Source organism: Leucopleurus acutus, assembly GCF_964270905.1.
Source record: "Leucopleurus acutus genome assembly, chromosome: 7".
Classification (NCBI taxonomy): domain Eukaryota; kingdom Metazoa; phylum Chordata; class Mammalia; order Artiodactyla; family Delphinidae; genus Leucopleurus; species Leucopleurus acutus.
The window spans coordinates 28,917,555-28,940,144 of NC_139150.1; the positions used below are offsets into that span (position 1 = coordinate 28,917,555).

The following is a 22,590-nucleotide window of genomic DNA, read 5'->3' on the forward strand; positions in this document are numbered from 1 at the left end:
TAATTATTGAGCTAACTGCTGTAGTCCAAAAAAGACATAATATCTTTCCAAGTCTGATAATAAATTTTTTACCTGCAGATAAATATAAAAGATTAAATAGCAAATCTCTTATTGTTTCATGATTCTTAAAACACTTTAGCCACTTAGAAGTCATTGTATCTACAAAATGAATTAGGACAATTGATTTATTAAGTTCCTTTCCATTTTTATGTATGTAACATATTGAATATCTCCAGATAAGGTACTCCAGGGAACTGCTAGTTAGGATGCTCAGGAAAGTTTGAAGTCTCTAAGGCTGCTTTAGAAAGTTCCATGTTATGCCAGATGGTTTTCCAGAATTCTAAGATTATTATAAGATTCCCAGGAGCCTGTGAGGCAGATCAGAAGTCTAAGTAAAATCTGGATCCCTTCTGCTACTCTGTGTGTACTTTTGACTTTCAGAAACTTGATTTCGGTTCAAGTTAGCAAACACATACTTCTTATCTACTATACACCAGACACTTGGTAAGGCTGGCAGCATAACAGTGAATAACCCAAGGCCCCTGCCTTCAAGCATTTTATCATCTAATAAGAGAAATAGGCAGGTAAACAAACTAAGTCTGGTAAGTACGAGAGAAATATGTGCAAGACATAGATGGTAAGAAGAGAATGGCAAAACTATGGAAGAAACAGCTTCCACACTGAGCCCCACTTACCTCCCTTCATCACCTGGAGCAGTCTGGGGCTGAAAATCATACTTATTCCACAGAGTGCTTCACTGAATTACAAAGCACCAACTATACATACCAGTATGCTGAGGTTTCCTTGGGACATAACATATCATTCTGATGTTTCAGACCCTGGAAAAAATTGGAGTACCCCATCTAAAAATGCTGTTAAACTCTTGACTTTAGAACTGGATACCTGGATATGTTTCCCTTTTGTTAACAAAATAATTTAAAGACAAACCATTAGAGTCTATCTTTGTATAATTTTATCAAATGTTTCCTTCGATAATTGAATAAGGTATGAAATAAGGTATAAGTCATTGACACAAAAATATATTAATCAGGGGCTAGTTGGGAATACAGATACCATGCTAAGTGTTTTGAATTGAGAGAAGGGTTTAAAACAGGGAAGGAGAGGTTTTTGCAATATTTTTAGGTCTGTAGAAGCAGAGTTCAGGAAAGCTACCACTGAAAATATCAGCTTCTCGTAGCACAGAAATGGAGGATTCTCATGAAAATCCCTGGAAACCTAGGGAAGCTGCAGTCAGCTTGCAGGTGCCACCTGAGGATAATGCTTTGTCCCTCCTCCTTTATCCTTCCAAGTCTTCCTCAAATGCTTTTCATTGATAGAATCTCACGGGAAACCATACTGGAAACAGGATTCCAAGAGAATAAGATCAGGTTTTCTCTTTTGTCTTGCAGTAGATGTTGCACAGGGCTTATGTTGAATGGATGACAGACCCTGTCACGTGCCTGCCCAAATTACCCTAAACATACCGATAAACTGGATTACTAATTTTCTTTGTATTATTTATCATTGTTTCCAAATTCAAGCAGAATATATATGGAAAGAAAGGCAAGAGTTACCATATAAATGGCAAGCTTGAGAGCTGCCATTTTAGTTTTGGGTGGAAAATGACAGTACATAAAATGGTTCAAAGCACAAGCTAAAATGAGACTAGACTTAGGTTTCAGTTCCACCTTTACCATTTATTAACTTCAAAATTTTGAGCAAGATATTTAAACTTTTAAAATCTCAGTTTCCACATCCAAAAAAATGGGGATAATATCCTTCAAATTGCTTGGCACATTAAAATAATGTATAAAGACTACTTAGCAGGGAGCCTTGCACTCAGTAAATGACAGAAGTTATCGTTGTTATCATCATCATTACCTTATTTGTTGAGTAAAGCATGAATTACTTGATACTCAACCTGGCATTTAGTCTGAAGATATGCTAAATTCAAAAGAAAATTGCAATCCTTAGGGGAGATTAATGAATAAGCTGAGGTTTATATTTTTCTGGAGAGTGGGAGTGTGGGGACACTAAGTAGAATATTAGCTAATCAAGGAGGGATGTGTGGCTGTGTGTGTGTGTGTGTGTGTGTGTGTGAATATTTGAAAGGCTGTCATAAATAGCAAGAAAAACATGTTCAAGCTCACATGTGTGAGAATAAGATATTTTGGGGAAACTGAAAATAGTTCAGTTTAGTTGAAGTTTAAAGTTTGATAATGGGAAGTTATCTCATGGTTCTCCAGAGAAACAGAACCAGTAAGATTAAAAAAAAAAAAATATATATATATATATATATATATATGTGTGTGTGTGTGTGTGTGTGTAAATATATATATATACGTATATATACGTATATATATATATATATATATATATATATATATATGATTTATTATAAGAAACTGCCTCACACAGTTATGGGGGCTGAGAAATCCCACAATCTGCCATCTGCAAGCTGGAGACCCAAGAGAGTTACTGGTGTAAATTCCAGTTCAAGCCTGAAGGCTTGAGAATCAGGAGAGCTGATGGTGAAAATTCCAGTACAAGTGCAGAAGACCTCAGCTACGAAAAAGAGGCAGAAAGAATGAATTCTCCCTTACTCTTCCTTTTGTTCTATCCTGGCCTCCAGTGGATCATGAAGCAAATCCACACTGGGGAGGGCAATCTGCTTTACTCAGTCCACTGATTCAAATGTTAATCTCATCCACAAACACCCTCACAGACATACCCAGAATAATGTTTATCCAAACAATAGACACCCCGTGGCCCATCACAGGCAGGGATCGGGAAAGAAAGGGTGAAACAATACATATAATTCATCCATTGTGAATCAGGCTGAAGAGTCTGGATTTTATCTTAAAGGCAAATAGGAGCCAATGAAGAATTTCTTGGCAGGTTAATGACGTATCAGACATGGTTGAAGCAATATCAGTCTGCTTACCATGTGAAGAATGAATTATAGGGGGAGAGACTTGAATTAGAGAAAAGAGAATAGGGATAATTAGGCAGTGGTTGTGGGCATGGAGAAGAGAGAACTAGGCTTGGCCTGACGTGTGCACTAATGTCAAGGTAGAGTTGTCTAGTAGATACATGGATACTACAGCTCAGAAGACATATCTAGACTGGAGATTTATAATTGGAAATCATCTGGTTGTAGGATGGTCATGGGAGCGAATAAGTACTTTTTGGAAAATATGGAGAATAAGAAAAGAAATGAGCCATAGATGGAACATAAAGAAGAGGGGAAAGAGGTAAAGACAGGAGTTAGAAGAAGGCGAATGGCAGAATGTAAGCCTGGTTTTAAAGAATAAAAGCTTAGGGCACACTGCAGTGGGGGTGGGGGGGTGGGGAGGCTTAGGGCTCAGTACCATAAGGGGTCCCAGTTACCAACACAGAGAGGAACAAAAACCATAACTCAGAGATTCTGAATGATTGGTCTTATACAAGTCTCAAAACTTTGTCACTTCCTTATTTTTGTTGTTTGATTTTCCCAATCCATTTTACCACTGTGATCATCAACGAAGCCATAGAATGAACATGCCTCTGTAGTTATTTTGAGATCAGTAAGTAAGAAGATGTGACGAGAGACAGCATTTCCCCTGCAGGCAGTCTTAGTGAGAATAGGAGCCCAGAGGATAGAGTAGGAAAGGTTAACTGGAATGGAAAGAGACGACCCAGCTGAGTTCGTGCTCTATAGGAGAAAGAACATTAACATTGAGCCCAGCTAGCACTTTCCTAAGAGACTGGTTTTAAGGATATGAGAAAGATTTAAGAAATCCTATAGATTTCCTTATAGTTATTATGGTAAGAAAGGGGGTAGGTGAGTGGAAACAAACTTTAGCTATGGAAACAGAGGAGGCATTTGGCAGGAACATCCCTGGTGTCACGGTTTTTAGAAACCTGATGCTAATGAAGTAGGCACAGTAGGGTGAGGAACCTCTAACCCTTTATGTTCTGATTTATCTATCCCTACTGGGAGAACAGAGGCTTCTGGGAATTGAGTTGAAGAAGTAAAGATTCAGGTAACTGCTTGGCAGACATTTATTACTGAAACCACTTTCCTTCCTATTTTATGTATATCTCTCATCAAACAGGAAACCATATCACTACTGACTGTGGAAACCAGCTTTCAGTTTCACTTGATAACCTTTGCCCAGAATCAACTCACATTGACTTCAGTTTAGAGATTAGAGGCTGTTGCAATATCTATGATTTCCCTTCAAAACCACACTTAAAGTATTAGACTGCCTATTTTCATGTGGTGTTCTTAGTCTAGAATAAGCCTTGTTTTCACTTCACAGTGCCAAAGATATTTTACTGATACTCCAACATGATTGTTTCCTCTGTCTTTTGCAGTTACTTCACTGAAATTGTTTGCTAATTTGTGTAGTGTTATTGTTCACCAAGTGAATTCTTAGGATGAGTGAAATTATTTGGTTTAATGTCTGTTTGAATGCTTGATAAAACACTGTGGTTTGACGAACATGCTTCTCCTCTATGATTTTGGCTAGCAAGTAAAACATTTCTCTCTTCTTATGGGAAAGCAACTTCTTCCCAACACTTCAATTTTGTTTAGTTTTGTTTTACAAATGCCAGCCTCTCATGTTAACTCCATGCATTTGGACAGAGCATTGGACTCTTTCTACTTCTCCAAGACCTCATAGCTGGATTGTACGATTATTCGCTAGCCTTATAGAGAGCAGTCTTATTCAGTGGGAATGGCACTTGCTTGAGTCTCAAAGATTCAGTAGCAACCGGGATTCCTATTTCTATAATGTGGTCCCTGCTCTTCAATTCCAGAATTAGAAATGTTGCCCCGTCTCTGCACTATGCTTGGACTTCTCTCCAACAGCTCTCTCTCCCTGGGTCCCACACTGACTGTCCCTCTTCCTCATCATCGTCCTAACCCCCCACCCCCCAGTTTGCTTTTATGCTAAAGTTCCATGATGACTTATTTTCACAGAAGATCTTCTTGGCACTTTCCAAAAGCATAACTGTAGAGAAGCAGGCTGATTTTTATGAGTCTGGATGAATGAATTTAGGAGTGGGGGTTTCCACTAAATCAATATTTATTATCTATATTCATAGGAGTATATACCAAAATATATAATGTATAGTATTTCCAGATAAGCAATAAGGATTAGAAGGCTTATATACATCCCAGCAGCAATAATAAGTACTATCAAATATTGAGAACATGAAAGAGTCCACTCTAGATTGAGTTCTAATTTTAAAAAGTGGAGAGAGGGAAATTCTAGGCACAAAAATAGTATCCCTTTCTGCTGATTGAAGGCCTGCGTGGAAGAGAAATCGTACTTGTTCTGGGAGAAAACAGAGAACCCAGTTACAACCTTGAGAGAGCACAGTTACAACCAATGGGTGGAAGTCAGTAAGAAGAAAGATTATAAACCCATATGCCTAAGAACTTCCTGATAATTTGAAGGGTATAAAAATTTGAACTTGTGAAATAATGGTCTTCTTCATCACTAGAAAGTTTAAGTAGAGGCTGCCAGTTAGGAATGTTGTAGACAATACTTCTTTATTAGGTAGTTGTTGGGTTGGACAAACAAAAAAATACGCTTTGGGTTCCAATTTCTATGGTTTAAAGAGAGTCAGTGAAGTATAATGGAAAAGAGTACCAGATTTTGAGTCAGAAAAGCTGTCATCAATTCCTAGCTCTGTTATTAATTAGGAATGTGACTTCGAGCAAGTAATGTAAGCTTGCTCAGTCTCATTTCTTTCATCTGTAAATGGTGCTGATAATAATGTCAACCCACGGGGAAATGAGGGTAAAATCAGAGAGTAAGTGAAGCACCTAGGACATAGTATGTACTGAATGGATCTTCCCATTAATCCATAGGTGTTGATTCTGGGACAGTTTTTACCCAAGCAGCAATATAAACTAGGAGAAGAGATAGAAATATGGGAGACATGGATTTGCAGGATACAACTGACAGTAAGCAGCGCTCTGCACTACCACGTGGTTTTTCTTTTTCTAATCCTGTCTGTGCCAGGATAAAATTGTCAAAATCATAACAAGCAGATTCCTGGTATCTTAGTTCATATGTCAGTTACTAAATTAACCAATAGACGATAGAAATGCATCAGGCATGCAGTTCACATAGATTTGTTGAGTGCCTACTAGGAGCCAGACACTGAATCCCATCCCTAATAAATTTAGAAAAAAAATAACTATAGCCCTGAGGTAGCATGAAAAATAATGAATTAAGATTTTAAAGTCTACCTCAAATTTTGGCTGCTTTTCTCTAGATTTAAAATTAATCTTACTCTTGCTTTCAACATCTTCCTGGTGAAGATTATTGCGGCAAGGGAGCATCATGCCTAATTACTTTAAAATCGTCTCTTTGTAGGAAGTACATTAATATGTATTATACCACTGCTGTCCTTAAAGTGAAAATAAAAGTTTTACCTGGGCTTCCCTGGTGGCGCAGTGGTTGAGCGTCCGCCTGCCAATGCAGGGCACACGGGTTCGTGCCCCAGTTCTGGAGGTTCCCACATGCCACGGAGCGGCTGGGCCCGTTTACCATGGCCGCTGAGCCTGCGCGTCCAAAGCCTGTGCTCTGCAATGGGAGAGGCCACAGCAGTGAGAGGCCTGCGTACCACAAAAAAAAAAAAAAAGTTTTATTTTCTTCTTTTTATCTGACTGAATTTTTACATATCTTTTTTCCCCTTAAATTTACATGAGTGCTTGAGGGAGAATTTTAGCATAACAAGTTCACATGTCCTCAGCAAATTTGTTAGGAAATATTCTATAAAAGAAAATTTTCAGTTTTTTTTTTTTTCTTTTAAACACGGGGAAGACACATAACACAATTATTTTTAAATCCTTTTAAATTGAAGACTGTATCAGTTGGGGCCCAGTCAGGAAACAGACGCCACAGATTAATTTGAATAGGAAATTTCATTTAAAGAATTATTAGCCAAATAATAGGGGATTAAGTACTATGTGTTAAAGATAATTCTTAAAAAATACAGGAAAAGCAGATACAGGGAGCAGACAGTACGCTTAGGGCTGATGCAGAATACTCAAGGGAAGAAAAAATTTAGAAGAGGCCACCACCACCCTCAAGGCTGAGGTCTAGATCTCACTGGAGGAGTGACACTGGCTGTGGCCTTGTGGATGGTTGAGAGGTAAGTGGAGGTGCCACAGGCTGAGACTGGAAAACAGGAAATTGCCCACTGGAGTGTCCACAGAACATTCCAGGAGGCTGCCTTCTGGGGTGCTGCTGAAACATGCAGGCAAGGAGCCCACTAGGGCACCTTAAAGACTGTCTGGGAAACCAGTTGTGGCGCCAGTGGAACTTGCAGGGAATCCCACTGTGAAGTTTGTACTGAATTTCCTGGGAAAATGCTGGTGGAATTTTCTGAAAAGGATGCCTGCTGGAATTGCATTGAACTCCCTAGAAATCCAGCTCGGGTGCTGACAGACTCTGGGGTATCAGTGAAACTCCCTGGGAGGTAAACACCACTGGGTGCCCTGCATGCTGACCTGCACTGCAGCAGCAAGAAAAGAGGAACACAGTGGGGTCAGAAAGAGAAGCCCCTTCCTCTGTAGTGTCCCTCCAGCTCTGCTGACAAAGTTTAACATCATGCCAGCTGGCAAGAGAAATATTTACAGGGTCTGACTCTGGTATCACAAAGCAGGGCAGTAAAGGATGGATTTGTTGTTGAGAGGCAAAACATTGAAAACTGGCACAAAGGCCATTAAAAACTTTTATCCTCTGGAAATCTGGGTTGGTTGCAGTGAATTTTGAAAATTAACAGAAGTCTGAAGGCTGAGAAGTGGAATAAACTTAGAGCTAAAGTAAGAATATAGAGTACAGGTAATACTGTGTACACTAAAGGATTAACCTTCCAAAAGAGAAGTTTTGCCTTTGCTCCCAGCTCCTGGGAGGGAACCTCTAGGCCTTTGCAATGTTCTACCTGATAAGTGTCTTTGCTTATGTGGCGACCCTGGACCACACTGGACAGTCTATGCTAATGATGTGATCTGTCGTGGAGGCCTTAGGTCAAGCAGTATCAGCTTGACCTCTGGAGGTGCTGGAGGCTAAAGGTCAGCCAAGCAAGTAGTTAGCCATGTCTATGGATTCCCCACAGGAAAAATTCTAGACACCAAGAATTGGGTGAGCCTCTGTGGTTGGCAATATGCTGTTCTTGTTGTCACACATCACTGATGGAAGAAATAAGCTCTGTCTACAGAACTCCACTGCAACATGAGAAGTGGAACCCTGCACCTGATTTTCCCTGGCACCTATTCTATGTACCTTTTCCCATTGCCGATTTTGACCTGTATCCTTTTTTGTAATAAATCATAACCATGAGTATAACAGCTCAAGTTCGGCAGGAGGCGGGGCTCACTGACCTTCTAAACTCTCATATTTATTAGCTATCTATTGCTACATAACAAACCACCACAAAACTTAGCAGTTTGAAACAACATATATTTATTATCTCACAGTTTCTGCAGGTCAGGAATCTGAGCAAGGCTTAACTGAGTCCCCTGCTTCAGAGTCTCTCACAAGACTGTAAAAAAGTACAAGTTGAGATCATGGTCTCAAGTGAAGGCTCAAGTGTTTCCAAGCTCATTCACATGATTCTTGACAGGATTAACTGTCTCAAGGGTTGTTGGACTGAAGGACTTATTTCCTTACTGGCTATTGGCTGGAATCCACCTTTAGTTCCTTTCCCCATGGCCTCCCCTAGGGCAGCTCAAAACATGGCATCTTGCTTTATCAGAGAAAGCACAGGAGAAGAGCCAGAAAGAGACTACCAGCAAGATAAAAGTCACAGTGTTTTATGGTCTGATTTTGGAATTGACATCCCATCCTTTTGCCATTCTTTATTTGTTAGAAGCAAGTGACTAGGTCCGGCTCATACACAAGGGGCAGGATTCCATGAGAGTATGAGACAAAGGTCATTGGGAGCCATTTCAAAAGCTGCCTACCACAAACAAACTATCTTATGAGGACTGAATAAAATAATGGCTGTGAAAATATTTAACTTAGAATGTGTTTTTGCAATGATTAGTGTTATTAGTCCACAAGGTATAGTTTTTGCTCTGATCTTTAATTTGAATTCCTGTTCTAGTAAATTAACTTGTTCTCCCAACTTATTTTATAATTGGAAGTTGATTCGGCTGAGGCCAGTATCACTCTGGGGATTAGAGCCCTGCTGAATCCCTGAATACCAAGCACTAAGGTTGATGTAATTATTTCTAGTGTCAGGCATTGCAGATTCTGCCTGCCTGGCCATAGAGTACTATTTAGCTGGATTCCCCATTGCTGTCTTATTTATTAGTTTTGTCTCTGGCTCTGTTTCAGAGCCAGCCATTTGCTGAGCTGCTGGAGACCACACCTTGGGCGCTATACCAAATTCCTCTGGTCAGCCTTCTGTGAGAGTGCAATGCTTGATGAAGGATTTACTCCTCCTCCCTAATTAAATGTGTGTTCTGGGGCCTAGGGAGGCTTATATCATGCTACATCCCAACCCATGCTTGACCAGGGCTCTAGAATTAGACTATGACAACTTTGTGGAAAAGTGTATGACCCCAACATTTTCAATGTTTTAGGACAGAGAAGTATAGGATGATTCAGTGAAATTACTGCATACACACACACACACACGCACACACAGAGAGTGGAAATGAGTGAGCATGGGCATCTACAAAAAAAAAAAAAAAAACAGTGGTTCTGAAGCAAATGTTTATGTCTTAATTGAGAAATTTGATCAGGGAAACTAAGAATGCCTAAGAAGTTGGAAAGACTATTTAGCAAAGGAAACTATTCATAATGATTAACAGTTTTTTCTGTAAATTCAGCTTCTTATGCTTTTGGAACTTTATCATTCTTAAGGTCAGTTTTGGAACTTTATCATTCTTAAGGTCAGTTTCATTAACTCTGCTCTCTTTTGGCAATGCTAGTCTCCACAACAGGACAGGAATTTGTAATGTACAATAGTTTATGAGGAGTCAGTTACATAAGTGGACCTTTACATGCATGTGGAACTCCTTGTTCCCACCAGCAGTTGTTAGAGCATAATCCTCTGTGAGTTTAAGTTCTACTCAAATTGTAGAGCTTTCTTTGGTTTGTTGAATGACTGTAATAATTTTAACAATGCCCTCCAGTCCTAGCTCAAATTGCATACAATTATTTCATATAAACTTAGAGCAAGTTTCTAATTCTTTAAGTTATAAATGACAAGGGTTCAAACTCTGGCAAGTCTTTTAAAATGTTTACAAGGAGATTTTCCAATTCTGCTACTCACTGCCTGGTTTTGACTTTCTGGACTTAATATTACAAAGGTTACAGGAATGATGCTTCCAGTATTGAGGGGTACATATGACTGATTAATGAAAAACTGAATCCTACTAGAATCCTTTCCACCTATCAAAAATCCAAATCAAATTACTTCCATAGACAAGGTTATAGTTACCAAACTACCAATAAAACTAGGAAGAAAGATTCATTCCTTTCTTGAAAAGAGCACCATCCAACATTTTCTTAACATGCCTAACATTGCACCTCCCCAAACTGTTGTAGGCAGCCTTCTAAGATGACCTTAAAATTCCCACTTGTTCCCCCACATCCACCCCCAACCTGCTCCAGGGTACACACCCTGTATAATTTTCTCCCCTTGAGTGAGCATGGAGCACACAAATATGACTGATGTTATTTCCGTGATTAGGTTACGTTTTATAGCAAAGGGAAAGGAATTTTAACAGATGTGATTAAGCTCACTAATCAGTTGACTTGAAGTTAATCAAAAGGGAGATTATCATGGGTGGGCCTAGCATAACAGGTGAGCCCTTTAAAAAAGGGTGTAGAGAGATAAGAGACTTGAGATAGCAGATTCTCTTTCTCTCTCTCAGTTGCTGGCTTTGAAGAAGCAAGCTGCCATGAGATCTATAGCTGCAAGGAAATGAATTCTGCCAACAACCACATGAACTTGGAAGAGGACCTCAAGCCTCAAACATTGGATGTGACCACAGCCCCAGCTGACATCTTCAGTTCAGGTTTGTGAGACCCTCAGCAAAAGATCCAACTAAGCCACGCTCAGACACTTGACCCATAAGAACTGTGAGGTAATAAATATATGTTTTAAGCTCCTAAATTTGTGGTAATTTGTTATGCAACAATAGATAACTATTACTGAAAGTGAGATACTGCTATTAAAAAAATACCTAAAGTGTGGGTGTGGCTTTGGTACTAGGCAGTGGGTGAAAGCTACAGTAGTTCTAAAGAGCATGATAGAGAATATGTAAATAGACTTGAACCGGCTGTTAGTGGAATTACAGACCATAGGAGTACTGCTGAGGGTTTAGAGAGAAGCAAGAAACATGTTATTGGAAGATGGAAGAAAGAGGATCCTTGTTATGCAGTAGCAGAAAACTTAGCCAAATTTTCTCCTGCAGTTATGTGGAAAACATAACTTGTAAACAATGAAACTGGTTATGTAGGTAGGATGATTTCCCAACAAAGTGTTGACACTGCTGCCTGGTATCTTCTTGAGGCTTACTGTAGAATATGAGAGGAAGGATAAGTTGAGGGGACAATTCTTAAACAAAAGGAGCTAGGGCCAGATTATTTTGAAAATTCTCAGCCTCTGTGGATGGATAAAAAGATGGTAAAAGTCAGAAATGTCAGCTGAACCTGTGGCATACAGAAAAGGTTGAGTGGGTATGACTGTACAAATCTGAAAGATCAAAAGGTCATAATATTCAGTCACACTAAGGGCCCTTTCACTGAGATTAAGTGTGTGTCTCACAGATCCCCTCAGTCAAACCAGAGGCCTCTAGGAAATTTAAGAGTATTTGACCCTCAGCCATCTCAGCAGGAGCAAATGAGAGAGAAGGGACTATCTCAAAAAGATTTGTGGGTGTGGCTTTTATTTAATGGAGTGAAACCCAGTGAAAATCCATGCAAGATCCTCAGAGTTCTTGAGAAAATTGTTTCAGCAGAAACACTGCCAGCTTGAACTAAAAGGACTAATTGGACTAAAATTCTATTTTATACAATAAAAGGAGGCTGTCAAAATCCCAAGATTCTGCTGGAAGGAAGCAGGATAATACAACCACTCAGCTGAAAACATGTTCTTTCATATAAAAGGAATAACAACTCAGTGGGCAGAACACAGAGTCCCAAGGGTGAATCTAAAAACCATGGGGGATCATTCCAAGGCTTTGAAACCTAATCAAGGAACTCTGGCTGGACTTCAGAACTGCTGTGGACCAGTGACTCTTTTCTACCTTCCATTTCCCTCCTTTTAAAAAAAAACTGGAATGTTTATAGCTATTACACTATGCCTGTCTCACCACTGTACATTCACCACTAGGGGTTGATAACTTGTCTCTCTAGTTTTATAGGTGTGCAGATGGAGAGGAACTGAGCCCCAGATACTGTACTTAAGAGATTACATTTGGGAGCCTCATGCTCACGTGGTTGATTTAGATGATGAGATTTTGACCTTTGAGCTGATGCTAAAATTGGATGAGACACTTAGGAACCTTTGGAAGAGATTAATGCATTTTCCATGTGTGAGGAATGTGAATCACTGGGGGCTAGAGCAAATTCTAAAATGGCTCCTTTGAATGTGGGCAGAACCTGTGATTATGATGAATGCCACCCTAATTATTAGGTTACATTATATAGTGATTTTTGGAGATGTAATTAAAGTTCTCAATCAGTTGATTCTAAATTAATCTGAAGGGAGATTACCCTGGGTGGGCCGGACCTATTCAGGGGATCCCTTTAAAAGAGGGCCTAGAGGTCAGAGAGCTTCTCCTATTGGCCTTAAAGAAGCGAGGTACTATGTTGTGAAAGAACCTGTGAGACGGCAAGGTAGCAAGGACCTGAGGTTGGTCTCAAGTTATGGAGAGCAGCCCCAGATGACAGCTAGCAAGGAAATGGGGTCCTCAGTCTCACAATTGAAAAGAATGGAATTCTCCCAACAACCATATGAGCTTGGAAGAGAACCTTGAGCTCCCTAAAGGAATGCAGCCTGGCTAACACTTTCATTACAGCCTCGTCAGTCCCTAGCAGAAGACCCACTTAAGCTGTGCCTGAACCCCTGACCCAGGGAGATCATGAGATAATAAATACATGCATGTTGTCTTAAGCCTCTGCATTTGTGGTAATATATTACATAGCACTAGGCAACTAAATCTGTATTAGTCAAGGTTCAGCCAGAGAAGCAGAAGCAGTAGGATGTGGCTTATGCAATTGAGGGGGCTGGCCAAGCAAGCCTGAAATCCATAGGCTGGGCAGGCAGGAAGCGAAGGGCATGGATCCTTTATCAGATATATGTACTGAAAATGTTTTCTTCACTTTGTGGCTTGTCTTTTCACCTCCTGATGAAATTAACTCTTCTTTTTGTTCTTTATGGTTAGTGCTTTCTGTATGCTATTTATGTTTTCTTTGCATAGTCCAATGTAGTGAAGACAGTCACCCATGTTTCCTTCAAAAAATGTTATTATTTCACCTTTCACATTTTGATATTTACTTCATCTGAAGTTTAAGTTTTTATATGTTAGGAGGTAGTGTCAATATTCTTTGTTTTCCAAATGTATATTCAATTTATGACACTATTTATTAAGAACATTTTTTAAATTATATTTAAGTGATGTGTTTGTCATAAATTGTTCATTGGTTGTATATACATTTGTCTATTTCTAGAGTTTCTATAATGTGCCATGGGTCTATCTGTCTACATGTCAATATCACACTGTCCTAATTACTATGGTTTTGTAATATATTTTGATAACTATTAGTGTATATTCTCCAGCTTTGTTATTATTAAGATTGCCTTGGTTATCATTGGCCCCTTGCATTTTCATATCAATTTTGGAACCAGCTTGTCAACTTCTACAAAATAATTCTGGGATTCTGATCAGTTTTTCATTGACCCTAAAGATCAATTTGGGGATGCCTGATATCTTTATAATATTGCATCCATGAAAGTGGTATATCCTTCCATTTATTTAGCTACTCTTTCAATTCTCTCATTGTTTTGTAATTTCTAGTATTGTGGTCTTGCCTATCATGTTTTCAGATTTATTTCTAGGCATTTTATGTTTTTGATGTCACTATAATTGGTATCATTAAAAATTTTTTATTTTCTATTGCTTTATTACTTGTCTATAGTTACACAATATAGTTATATGCACTGGCCTTGTATCAGTATCCTTGCTAAATTCAGTTACTTCTAATACTTTAGCTATAGGTTCTTTTGGATTTTTTTCACAAAAGTATTCATGAACTGTGTGTAGTAAGCCAGTTGCATTGAAGATACCAAAAATGAGGAAACAAATGAGACTCCATGGTTATTTTGATATGTCTTTCTTTTGTTTGGGAGGGAAAAACATAACTACAGATAAAATTAAAATAATTATAAGGAAATCATACAACTATATATTAATAAAGTAAAATCCAGGAAAACAATAGAGAATTTTGCAGGAAAGATGTGTATTCCAAAATTGGCTTACGGGTTTTTGGTAGCTTACCAAGTCTGAGTTATCTCACTAGAAGAGTAGGTTTACAGACATGCTGAGCACGGAATTTCACTATCCCTAGCAAGGCCACTTCACTGATCTGGAAGCTTCCTTTGTTACAGAGTGGCGTAGCTCTTCTTTGCTCCTACCTCTCCACCTCCCACAGGTATATATATGTAGAATATTTAGGGGCAGGACTATTTCACTATAATATTGGAAATGGTGCATGTGGATCACTTATGCCTGGCTTCAGGTATAGATAAATGCAACTTCAGAAAATTGTGTACCCTCTACCACTTCTCTACTTCTAAGTTTTCACCCAATAAACCCAGTTTTGTATGTGTACTGTACTGTATGTAGAATTGGTAGATTTAGCAAGTAAAAATATAGTTAAATTTGAATTTTAAGTAGATAATTTTAGATATACTTTCAGGTAAAGCACAAATATGATATTTTAATGTAAGTATGTCCATTTAATATTTAGGATATACATTTACCAAAAAAATTTTTGTTTACCTGAAATTTAAATTTAACTGGGCGTCCTGTATTTTACCTTGCATCCTTTAGTAATACATGGTTTTAGTAGTGTGTGTCTTCAGCCCTTTATAGGACATTATACCACATACCCTCTCCCTTATTTCCAGTTTTGTGTATTTGTATTTTGTTTACTTTTTATTTTTATTTATTTATTTTTGTTTTTTTCTCGGTATGTTGTGGCCTCTCCCGTTGGGGAGCACAGGCTCCAGATGCGCAGGCTCAGCGGCCATGGCTCACGGGCCCCACCGCTCCGCGGCATGTGGGATCCTCCCGGACCGGGGCACGAACCCATGTCCCCTGCATCGGCAGGCGGACTCTCAACCACTTAGCCACGAGGGAAGCCCTTGTTTACTTTTTATTGATAGGTTAGTTTGTATTTGTATGTTGCTTACTTTTTATTGATAGGCTAATTAGCATTTAGGTTTTTTATTTATTTATTTTCATTTACATATCTATGTTGTATTTTATTGCTTTGGCACAAAGACTATTGCAAAGTGCACAAGGAAAGATCAGCTATGATGTAGTCTTCAGTTAAAATGAATTTCTGCTTATAATACAGACAATTTTCTGGAGGGCATTAAAAAAAAACAACTGAGTCATATAAGAGCATTTGATTAACTCTTAAATTAACCAACATCACCTTTTAAATAGCTAGTGAGAAATAAGAATGATACAATTTACATATTTGTCAATGTCTACTGTAAGTTGTATTTTTCTAGACTTGATATTTAGAGAACAATAATACTAACATTAGTATTTAATTACTGGGTGCCTGCTATGTGCCTTGAACTGTTCCAGACGATTTAAATATTTCATTTAAATAACATATCAAGTCTCTGTGCTAAGTAATACTATTAATGCCAGAGTCAAATATTTTCAGGAAGATTAAATCAGTTTCTCAAGGTCTCTAAACTGGTAAGCCAAAGAGGAACGATTTGGTCAGAGGTCTATCGTACACAGCCAGGAAGCAGTTAAAATTCACCTGCTACCAGCAGCAAAACACAGCTGAGCAAGGCTCGTGCAGGAGTTTGTTTAGATCTGCTGGATTCAATAAAACTAAAACATCTGTTTCGGTCACTGCACTGGACATGCTCTTGACAATAAAATATATCTCATTTGATACTGGGAAAGGAAATTTAGAAATACTAGTAAAAATATTGTACTTGTTAGAAAAAAATTCTGAAAGACTTTGATAAGTAATCTCTTCTGCAGAGATGCTGTCCATCCCCAACTTCCATCCCTTCATGACCACACCAGTAGACATTACAGGACTCCAGAAAATACTTCCTTGATCTCTCTCACCTCCAAAAGAAGTTTAGTTGTGCCTCCTTGTTACTTTACATATTTGCTAATCTATTATTACAGAGGTTTATCAGATATATTTTTCAATAGTCAGTGGGTTTAATTAAGTCATGCATTATTACTGTTATATCTCCAGTATTTGGTACATATTCTGACACCCAGCAAGCAATTATTATGTTTCCTAAAAAGAAAAGGAAGAATAAACAGTTTCTATATGCATCAAATGGGTACCAGTTGCTGAAATTCATAAATGGAAGAGTTGAAGCAGTCTCAGGTAATTATAAAACTCTTCCTTAAAGATTTGTAGTAGAATATAACAATGTAATTCAGAGAATTTATGGGTAACATTTTATTAAGTAAGTGTTGGCCATATGGATATGATCTCTGCAGCCAAAGATCTTATTTGCTAAACTACCTGTAATGGTAACAATCATTGTGACATAACTTTTAGGAACCCCTTTTAAGGCTTCTGGATTTGTATTATAACTGTCATCTTTTACTATCATAGCTGATATATGGAAATTTAGTGACACTTTTTTTAAAAATTTTAAGCACACTAACTTCTTTTTCTAATATTTATTTATTTAGGCTGTGCCACGTCTTAGTTAAGGCACGCTGGATCTTTGTTGCAGCATGTGAACTCATAGATGTGGCATGCATGTGGGATCTAGTTCCCCGAACTGGGATCGAACCTGGGCCCCCTGCATTGGGAGCGCGGATTCTTACCTACTGGACCACCAGGGAAGTCCCTGGTGACACTCCTATCTGGAAGAAAAGACTTACAGAAGTTTTAACCATATGACTATGTCTTGTAAAATATAACATTCATATATGCATAAATGCATTTTCACTTCTATACACATAACATTTAATTTTTAAAATGTATATTTTGTCTCATTTTCAAACTTCTATCCATAGATTTAATTACTTGTATTGTTTTTCCTTTCTGCCTACATCATTATTAATTCTTTTCTTTGGTTCATCTGTTATTTGGTTTCCTACTTCCATATTTGCAGGCTTGGATAATTTTTTAAATTTTTTGTCAGTAATAAAACTATTTCCTATCATAACTGTTTCATTATATATTTATATAGTTATTTCAGTTGGGTTTTGATACTTTTTAAATTCATTTTCTCTCAAATATTTTGTTTTTGTGGTTCTACTTTCTCTTTCTTGTAGTTGGACCCTAAAATTAATTTTAAAGGAAAAGATTATCAGATTTAATATTTATTCTTTTTTAAAACCACAATCTATAGAGACAATTTTAATCTACTATCACTTAGATATTTTTTATTATTATATCTCTGCCATAGATAGTAAAAAAATTGTTAGAAATATTTCCTGTCCTTGGTCAATATTACTCAGAATAGATGACTTTCTGGTCACCTTTTAAATATTTCCAAGACTAGACTTCATAAACTCCTTTGGTATCTCTAAATTAATACATACCTGTGAATAGTACTGCCTCTGGTACCATCTTTTGCTTTCCAATATATTCCCCAAGTAGCAGTTAGTATTTACATTTTGCCTAAATATTAAGTGAAGAAGAGAAAATCTACCAGGTTGCTTTCTTTTTGTATAAAAGGCCGTCTTTCTTCTTCTTTTTTTTCCCCCATGTTTTAGTATTTTAGATGACTTTACTGTTTTCAAAGGTTCTTTAATCTCATTTCATAATCAATGAAAATGAGCATGGAAGGACTTGCATTGTTCAGATGATTGAACCAATGTTAAGTGAGAGTAGGGAGTCTGCTAGAGACATCCTGGTAATTATCACATTACCAGTTATGGTGGCTACCACAGCAGCCTGCCTCATGCCTCTTCTACACAAAATTTCATGTGCTAGTTCTTTGAGCAATTTTCAATAATAGCAATAAAGAGCTATTTCTCAGAAACAAATGATTGGAAACTAACACTTGGCAAATTCATGGCTCAGTGTTTTGTTTTGTTTTGTTGTTGTTAACTAGACTGCTGTACTTAAAATTAAATCCTCTCCTGGGCTCACAGCTGGTACTGCAAACACTGCTAATTGGACAGGCTGAAGTGTGAAACTAAATATATATGTTGTCATTTTACTCAACAGTTTCTGGAAAATGTATTGCAGGTAAATCAGCAGGCATTAGCAAAGCTTTTGAGAAAGTACACATGAGGGTATTAAGCCTCATGATGGATGTTTCCCCACTAGAGCAAAGCAAGCATCTGACTTTTGTAGCCATTACTGAAGCAGCACAGATTTGTCATTCTGAAAACAAGTGAGACTTTTCCCTTATGTAATTTTGAACATTTTGATTGATTTTTGGATAATAGCCTTCCCAACTTTTTTTTCTCCAATGTTATATTCCTCTCTCTTTGTCCTAGAGGAATACCAAATATCTCCTATTAAATAATTTCAATATATAGTTTTAAACGCCTTTCATTGTGTTGATTATACAGGAGGAACTTGTGAAATATGTGTCTAATGGCCTAATCAATAGGTAACCATATTTTACTCATTTTGTTTTTCATTCTGGAGTCTCAGTGAGATAGAAGCATTGGAAATCAGGCAATTAGTTACTTAAAAGGAAAGAAAAGAAAAATCTCATCAGAGTTCCTTTGGGACCCAGGGTGATATTTACTTATGTGGTAAGATTTTCTGTTCCAAACCTTTATAACTATGTTCAACTTCCAATTGGAAGACATTATTGATTAACTTTTAATTTAGAAGAGACAAGTTAAAGATAATGCTAGTTTTCTCTGCATGGAAATCTCGATTCACTTTCCATTCTTTTCTGCCCTACTCTGCAACCGGTGAGAATAAATGTTACAAAAGACAACATCCAGGTGCTCTTGATTTCTGGCTTCTATATGGTTTTGGTCAGTGACATGCACTGCCAGAGATTTGAAAGTGGGAAAAGAAAGAGGTTGGGTATTTATTTACTTCGTTCCTTCTCTGCCAGGTCATGGTTTGGTCAGTGGTTGTATTCATCTACCTAAGACTTAGTCTTTGTGACAGACATCTCCTGCTCTCAACAGACTCCAAATCATTGTTTCTTCCCCTTGCCCATTCAGATATAATGATACTAATGTTCCATGAAGTTGCTAATCTCTGAGCATTTTATTATTCTTCATTGGTTCCGTTAGCCCTGTCCATACATCTATAAATTATCCTTTCTTGTACTCTCTTTAATTAAACTTTTGAAGATGAAATCTGTTTTCTGGTAGAATTCTGATAGAGAAAATAATTGGTAGCAGGGTTGGACTCAAGAATCAAACCCTCAGAATGGACTTCTGGGTTTTGGTGTATGTAAACTGAATGACTGAATGGACAATACTGACACTGAAAATTGATGTCATGACCATTGGTGGCATCAGATGAAGAGCCAGTGGAGGGCAAGTCAGTTGGAAGACAATGACAAAGTGGCACGCAAGAGTGTGTGTTTGCTTTGTTCTGCATATGGTAGCTTTTTATCTAAATAAAAGGATGAGAATGGAATACAAATGACACAAGGGTGGACTGTGCTGGTCCATCCCCATTTTTACCTATATGTATTTTATGTGGCCTTCTTTCCAATGCCATGTGCTTTAGGAGGCTGACTTCTCCAGACTGTATCACCAAATATCTTTGCTATCTGGCTATTATTTGGGTATTTTCTCCCTCAATCAAGATTCATCTCTATAAATTAACCTTTCACTGAACTCTTAAAATCTTTGGTGTGCTATTTCCTGCCATGACCCTGACTGTTAAGACAAACTCCCTTAAGTACAAGGTGGAAGCACTGGATCTTCTTGACTTTGCAGTTTGTAACCTACATTATCTTAGGAGAGAGGGAGCCTAAAGACAAGTACTGAGCCTAGCGTGCCGCGCTGGTTTCCGGAAGTGGCTGCTGCGGCGACATGCTTGCGGAGCTGGGTTTAATCGGGACCATAAGTGAAGATGATGAGGTGCCAGAGGAGCCAGAGACTGACTCCGAAGACCAGGAGGAGGAGGGGCCCATTGTGCTGAGCAGAAAGCCTTGCAGAAGAACCGCAGTGCCGATTTCAACCCTGACTTTGTTTTCACTGAGAAGGAGGGGATGTATGATGGCAGCTGGGCCATGGCTGACGTCATAAGCCAGCTCAAGAAGAAGAGGGCAGCCACGACATTAGATGAGAAGATTGAGAAAGTTCGAAAGAAAAGGAAAACAGAGGATAAAGAAGCCAAGTCTGGGAAGTTAGAGAAGGAGAAAGAAGCAAAGGAGGGCTCTGAACCTGAGGAGCAGGAAGACTTTGAAGGGAAAGATGAGGAAGCCACAGAAGATGAAGAATCAGAGACTGACTACTCGTCAGCTGATGAGAACGTCCTCACCAAAGCAGATACACTCAAAGTAAAGGAGCAGCAGAAGAAGAAAGGACAGGAAGCAGGAGGATTTTTTGAAGATGCATCTCAGTATGATGAAAACCTCTCATTCCAGGACATGAACCTTTCCCGCCCTCTTCTGAAGGCCATCACAGCCATGGGCTTCAAGGAGCCCACACCGATCCAGAAGGCATGCATACCTGTGGGTGTGTTGGGGAAGGACATCTGTGCCTGTGCAGCCACTGGGACAGGTAAAACTGCGGCTTTTGCCCTGCCCGTCTTGGAGCGTCTGATCTACAAACCCTGCCAGGCTCCGGTGACCCGTGTCCTGGTGCTGGTTCCCACCCGGGAACTGGGCATCCAGGTGCACTCCGTCACCAAGCAGCTGGCCCAGTTCTGCAGCATCACCACCCGCCTGGCTGTGGGCGGCCTGGACGTGAAGTCTCAGGAAGCAGCCCTCGGGGCAGCGCCTGACATCCTCATCTCCACCCCAGGCCGGCTCATCAATCACCTCCACAACTGCCCTTCCTTCCACTTGAGCAGCATCGAGGTGCTCATCCTGGATGAGGCTGACAGGTTTCTGCTCCAGCTGTCACTTTGCTGGCCACTCTATAACAGTTCCTGGGACTTCCCTGGTGGTCCAGTGGTTAAGAATCTGCTTGCGGGCTTCCCTGGTGGCGCAGTGGTTGAGAGTCCGCCTGCCTATGCAGGGGACACGGGTTCGTTCCCCCGTCCAGGAAGATCCCACATGCCGCGGAGCGGCTGGGCCCGTGAGCCATGGCCGCTCACCCTGTGCGTCTGGAGCCTGTGCTCCTCAACGGGAGAGGCCACAACAGTGAGAGGCCCACGTACAGTAAAAAATAAAAAGAAAAAAAGAATCCGCTTGCCAATGCAAGGGACACGGGTTCAATCCCTGAAGATCCCACGTGCCGTGGAGCAACTAAGCCCTGCGCCACAACTACTGAGCCTGCACGCCACAACTACTGAAGCCCGTGCGCCTAGAGCTTGTGCTCCGCAACAAGAGAAGCCACCACGATAAAAAGCCGACGCACCGCAATGAAGAGTAGCCACCGTTCACCGCAACTAGAGAGAAAAGCCTGTGTGCAGCAACGAAGACCCAATGCAGCCCCCCAAAATAAATAAATAAATAAAATATTTTTTAAAAAACAAAAAATACAGTTCCTCCCTTCCCCCCACACCCCCGCCTCATCCTTCCCTTCCTGCCTTATGTTCTCTGAGGTGCTACACCTCCTTGACCTCCCGCATTGTTACCTGAATGCTCGTGTGGTGGCTGTGTCCCTCTTCTCCCCAGAACTTCATGTGCGAGAAGGGCCGGCTTTGTGTTTGTGTTGCCTGCTGCCACATCCCAGTGCCAGGGCCATGTCTAGAATCTAGCAGGTACACAGTAGGTGTTGAATAACTGGTCGACTGCCTCCCCTGAGCATTCTTGAGGCCTGAAGGAGGTAAAGGAGATCGTTCTAAGCCAAGGGAATATGATCTGATTTAGGTTTTAAATATCAAAAATATCAATGTCTCAAAAGATCAAGAAAGGCTGTGGAAGTTTCAGACTGAGACCAAAGAGACACGACAACTAAAGGTGATACCTGTCCCTCAACTGCAGCCTGAACTGGACGAGAAATACTGTAAAGGATTGGGTGGGTTGAAAAAATTGGAGTCACAGTAATCTCACAGATGACTATTACCTGCAAAGAGAAAGAGGTTCCTTTCCTAGTGGAGAGAGCTGGTAGACACCACTTCAACCAAGTGACCAAACTGTGATGCTGGAACAAACTTCTGTCTCCGGATGGAGTGAGAGTGAGGTGCGCGGCTGCCCCCCACCCCGCTCCCAGCAATGATTGTTGAATCCAGTCACTGGGGAATAATTAGACATATTCAGAGTGTGAAAAAGGATGAGAGGACTTTGTAGACT

The 22,590-nt window shown here is 39.5% G+C and overlaps 1 protein-coding gene across 1 annotated transcript; it reads left to right on the forward strand.

Moving 5' to 3' along the window:
- Positions 1 to 20,218: 20,218 nt before the first annotated feature.
- On the forward strand, positions 20,219 to 22,080 carry LOC309963782 (putative ATP-dependent RNA helicase DDX27; the record flags this gene model as incomplete). Its single annotated transcript, XM_082842328.1, is given in 3 exon segments — positions 20,219 to 20,324; positions 20,327 to 21,306; positions 21,973 to 22,080. Coding segments are annotated over 3 exon segments (1,194 nt in total).
- Positions 22,081 to 22,590: the final 510 nt, after the last annotated feature.